Source organism: Galeopterus variegatus, unplaced genomic scaffold (assembly GCF_000696425.1).
Source record: "Galeopterus variegatus unplaced genomic scaffold, G_variegatus-3.0.2 Scaffold4500, whole genome shotgun sequence".
NCBI lineage: Eukaryota > Metazoa > Chordata > Mammalia > Dermoptera > Cynocephalidae > Galeopterus > Galeopterus variegatus.
This window is the reverse complement of record NW_007730611.1, coordinates 5,313-9,334: the sequence shown is the minus strand read 5'-3', so window position 1 is coordinate 9,334 and position 4,022 is coordinate 5,313. Positions and strand designations below refer to the sequence as shown.

At 49.6% G+C, this 4,022-nt stretch overlaps 1 protein-coding gene across 1 annotated transcript in view; it reads left to right on the top strand.

The window, feature by feature from the left end:
- Positions 1–2,102, top strand: part of TRIB3 (tribbles pseudokinase 3) — a 14,301-nt gene extending 12,199 nt beyond the window's left edge. Inside the window, exon 4 of the mRNA XM_008587695.1 lies at positions 1,563–2,102. Coding sequence (XP_008585917.1) covers positions 1,563–2,055 — 493 coding nt within the window. The 3' untranslated portion in view covers positions 2,056–2,102. The remainder of the gene's footprint in view (positions 1–1,562) is intronic.
- The last annotated feature ends 1,920 nt before the right edge of the window (positions 2,103–4,022 follow it).

The following is a 4,022-nucleotide window of genomic DNA, read 5'->3' as shown; positions in this document are numbered from 1 at the left end:
TGATATGTCTTTACTGCATGTTAGCCATGATCACTTGGTTAAGGTTCTGTCTGCCAAGGTTCTCCACTGTAAAGTTCCTAACTTCCCCTTTATAATTAATAAGTTCCTTGGGGGAGGTACTTTGAGGTTATGCATGTGAATATCCTGTTTCTCCTCAAACTTTGCCTGATAATTTTAGCAGCTATCCCTCTTGCCTGTAGCAGTTATTACTGTGATGTTTGCCTAAGTCTGGTTTTCTATTTCCTTCTTTTCTACTACATTTTATAATAAAACAGATATGCCTTTTAGTAAGAAGAATGTAAAATTTACAATGAGTTTTAAGCTAGGACATAATTTCAAACAAATTAACGGGGTAGGTACAACTATCCCTAGACCTCCTGGAGGAGAAAAGCACTTCCTTCTCTTTCCAAGGCAATAGTCTGAGAATAGTTGGTAGAAAAGGGACTGCAGAGTCAGACAGACCTGGGTTTAAATCCTGGTTCTGCTTCTTTCCTGCTTTTTGGCCTTTGGCAATGGCTTCTGCTGCCTGAGCCTTCCTTTCTTCACCTGTAGAATGGACCAGTAATGCTGACCACACCCCCTGCCCCGCCCAGTGCTGTGGTTCATAGGATAGGTGAGCATTTGTGAAACGCCAGGAGGCACCCAGGAAGTGCTGCCATAGGAGGAAGGTTAATAGTGGTGGTAATAGAACAATTACTAACCTTGAGTGCTCCGTGGGAGTAGTTTAAAGTGGATGTTGCAAGTGGCAGGCCACACACACATTTTTTTACCCTGCATAGGTGTGTGTTTGTGTTTTTAATTGAAATTGGTTGCCGATATTTTTTAAACTGGGACTTTTTCAGTAAAATAGAGTTTCTGGCTTCTCTTGGGGAAAAAAACGGGAAGGTGAGGCCACCTTGGGATCTTTGTGAGCCGTTCCTAGCACTGGCTGTGGGTGGGAGACAGCCAGGGTTCCCATCCCAGCCCCACACCCTAGAGCTGTAAGATGGTGTCTTCCTCACGGGTTGTAGCTGGGATAAAATGAGGTGAGCCAGGTAACGAGCTTAGTGCAGTGGACACTCAGGAACTGTTAGATGGCACTGCTGCTAGTGGTGCCCTTTGTAGGCAGGGCTTGTGCTAAGATGTTTCGCACGCTTCCTGTTTCTCTCATTTTATTACCTGCCTTGACCCTAGGTTTGCATCTGGTTTAAGAGAAGCTTAACCCTCTCAGTTCACTCAGCCCCCTCCCCAAGGGACTGTTGGGACATGTGTTCAAGTCTTAGTTTAAATTTCATTGCTCATAATACCAAGGTCAAGGATTTGGATCCCCATACCGGCCAACCACCAATAAATAAATAAATAAATAGATTTCATTGCTCTATGACCATGAGAAATGATTTACCCTCTGGGCCTGGGCTTCCTCATCTGAATAGGATCAATTATCCAGCCTCATGGGACTGGCTCCTGTCTGTCAAATGCCAGCAGGTACTGGGGAGGTGGGTGCCATTAGGAGTGCCAGTGTGGTGTGGTGGCATAGGGGTTCCAGATGGGACTTGACCCCTCTGCCTCTCCCCCTGCCCCAGGACGAAGCTGGTGCTGGAGAACCTGGAGGACGCCTATGTGCTGACTGGGCCGGATGACTCCCTTTGGGACAAGCATGCCTGCCCAGCCTACGTGGGGCCTGAGATCCTCAGCTCGAGAGCGTCCTACTCAGGCAAGGCGGCAGATGTCTGGAGCCTGGGTGTGGCTCTCTTCACCATGCTGGCCGGCCATTATCCCTTCCAGGACTCAGAGCCTGCCCTGCTCTTTGGCAAGATCCGCCGTGGGGCCTTTGCCCTGCCTGAAGGCCTCTCAGCCCCGGCCCGCTGCCTTGTCCGCTGCCTTCTTAGACGGGAGCCAGATGAGCGGCTCACAGCCACAGGCATCCTGTTGCACCCCTGGCTGCGGGAGGACCCGATCCCCTCAGCTCCCTCCCGATTCCACCTCTGGGAGGCTGACCAGGTGGTCCCTGATGGGCCAGGGCTGACAGAGGCTGAGGAAGAAGAGGAAGAAAGAGAGGTGGGTCTGTATGGCTAGGGCCACCCTCCCGGACTCGCAGCTGCAAACAGTGGATTGAGCTTGGGATGTCTCCAAGCATTCTCTTGCCTCTTTGGACACACACACCACACCTTAAGTGCCTTCTAGGAGGGAGAAAGGAGGAAGCCTGTGCAGCATGTGCTATGCACACCTGTGTTGTTCCACACCCTCCCGGACTCGCAGCTGCAAACAGTGGATTGAGCTTGGGATGTCTCCAAGCATTCTCCTGCCTCTTTGGGCACACACACCACACCTTAAGTGCCTTCTAGGAGGGAGAAAGGAGGAAGCCTGTGCAGCATGTGCTATGCACACCTGTGTTGTTCCACACTCACAAGTCGCACTGGTGCTCACTGTGTGCCAAACCCTGTGCTCAGTGCTGGGAACACAGCCATGAGCAAAAGAGACAGGACTCCCTGTGCACAGAGCTGACAACACTTCCACGCCCACCGGCAGTGTCTACACTGGGCACGCTTAGTGCCAATGTTGGTTCCACTTGTGCTGATGCCCAGCCAACTCTGTCCACAGGACGGTCCCTTTCACAAATGACCCAGCTGCCTTTGTGTCTTGCACCTTCTCATAGCAAGGGAAGCTTCCCTGTGCCAAAGGCTCCAGGCCTTTCCCCTGCAACTCAGGACTCTGGAGCCCAGGCCATGCCGGAAATTGTGCTCCCTGCAGCTCTGTCTTCTTGATCAAGAGATTCTCCTTCCAGGCCTGAGCCAAAGATTTGGGCTGGAAGGACAAAACCCATACTCTGAGACCAGTTCTCATCTAACTCAAGAATTGTTTGAGTAAGGGTACAGGCCTGTCCACCTCGGTGGCCCCTGACTGAGCACCAAGGTTAGAAACAGGATTAGGCATACTGACAAAATAAAAAAAAAGAAACAGGATTAGGCAGGGTCTGTCCTGTGTCCACCTGGAAAGTCCCAGGCCCTGTTGTGGGGAGGGGTCTGGGACCCCAGATAAATACTATGGGTTTTGGACACCATGATTATATATTTTTACCTTGTGCCTAATAAGGAAAGTTATAAAATACTTTTATTTCTCCAGGATATTTCTTCTATCCTTTCCTACCATCACTTACCAGTTTTCTCTGCCTTCAGAATTGGCCCCATGGTGAAAAGCCAGAGGACTCATGTCTCAACCTCAGATGAGTGGTTTGTGAGAACAGATTTCTGCAGCCCAGTGGGTCATCCCACATTTTTTCTTCTGGAGGCAACCGTATCTGAGTTGGGGTACTTTTCTAAGTCAAAATGGCTTAAACAACAAGGAAATATATTTCACACAAAGCAAGAAGCCAATGGATGGGGTAGGCTTCAGTGCTGGTTGATTCTGCTCTCAGAACGGTTTGCAAGGACCTCAGCTTTTCCAGGCGCCTTCTGTCTCTTTGCTGTCTTGTCCCTAGAGTGTTGGCACAATGGCTACAGCAGTCGCAGGTGTCACTTTAGAGAGATCCATGGCCAGAAGAAGGAGGATGGCATTGTAGTACTTGAGAACTCGGTAGTCTGGACTCAGGCTGCCCAGAATGAAATCCTGGCCTCAGCACTTACTAGCTCTTTGACCCTCGGCAAGTTTCTTAACCACTCTGTTTCAGATTCTTCATCTGTAAAATAGGGGATAATAATGATACCTAACTCCTGAGACTTGAATGAGTCACTTTATATAAAGCATTTAAAACAAGCAGTGTCTGGCATAATAATAAATGCCCAATAAGAGTTAGTTGTTGTTCTCATAGCTCCTCCTTGGGATGGGGAAAGCTTTCCCAGAAGCATTCCTAACAGGCATTCCCACGCACCTCATTGGCCAGAACCGGGTCACATGCTCTTTCCCAGCCAATCGCCAGCAAGGGGAGTGCTCACACTAATTAATCACGCTGATCCTGGAGCTGTAGGTGGGGCAGCCTCCTTGAAGTGCATGCTCCATGAAGGAGGGTGAGTGATGCCTGAGCAAATTTAAGTTCTGAGAGAGAC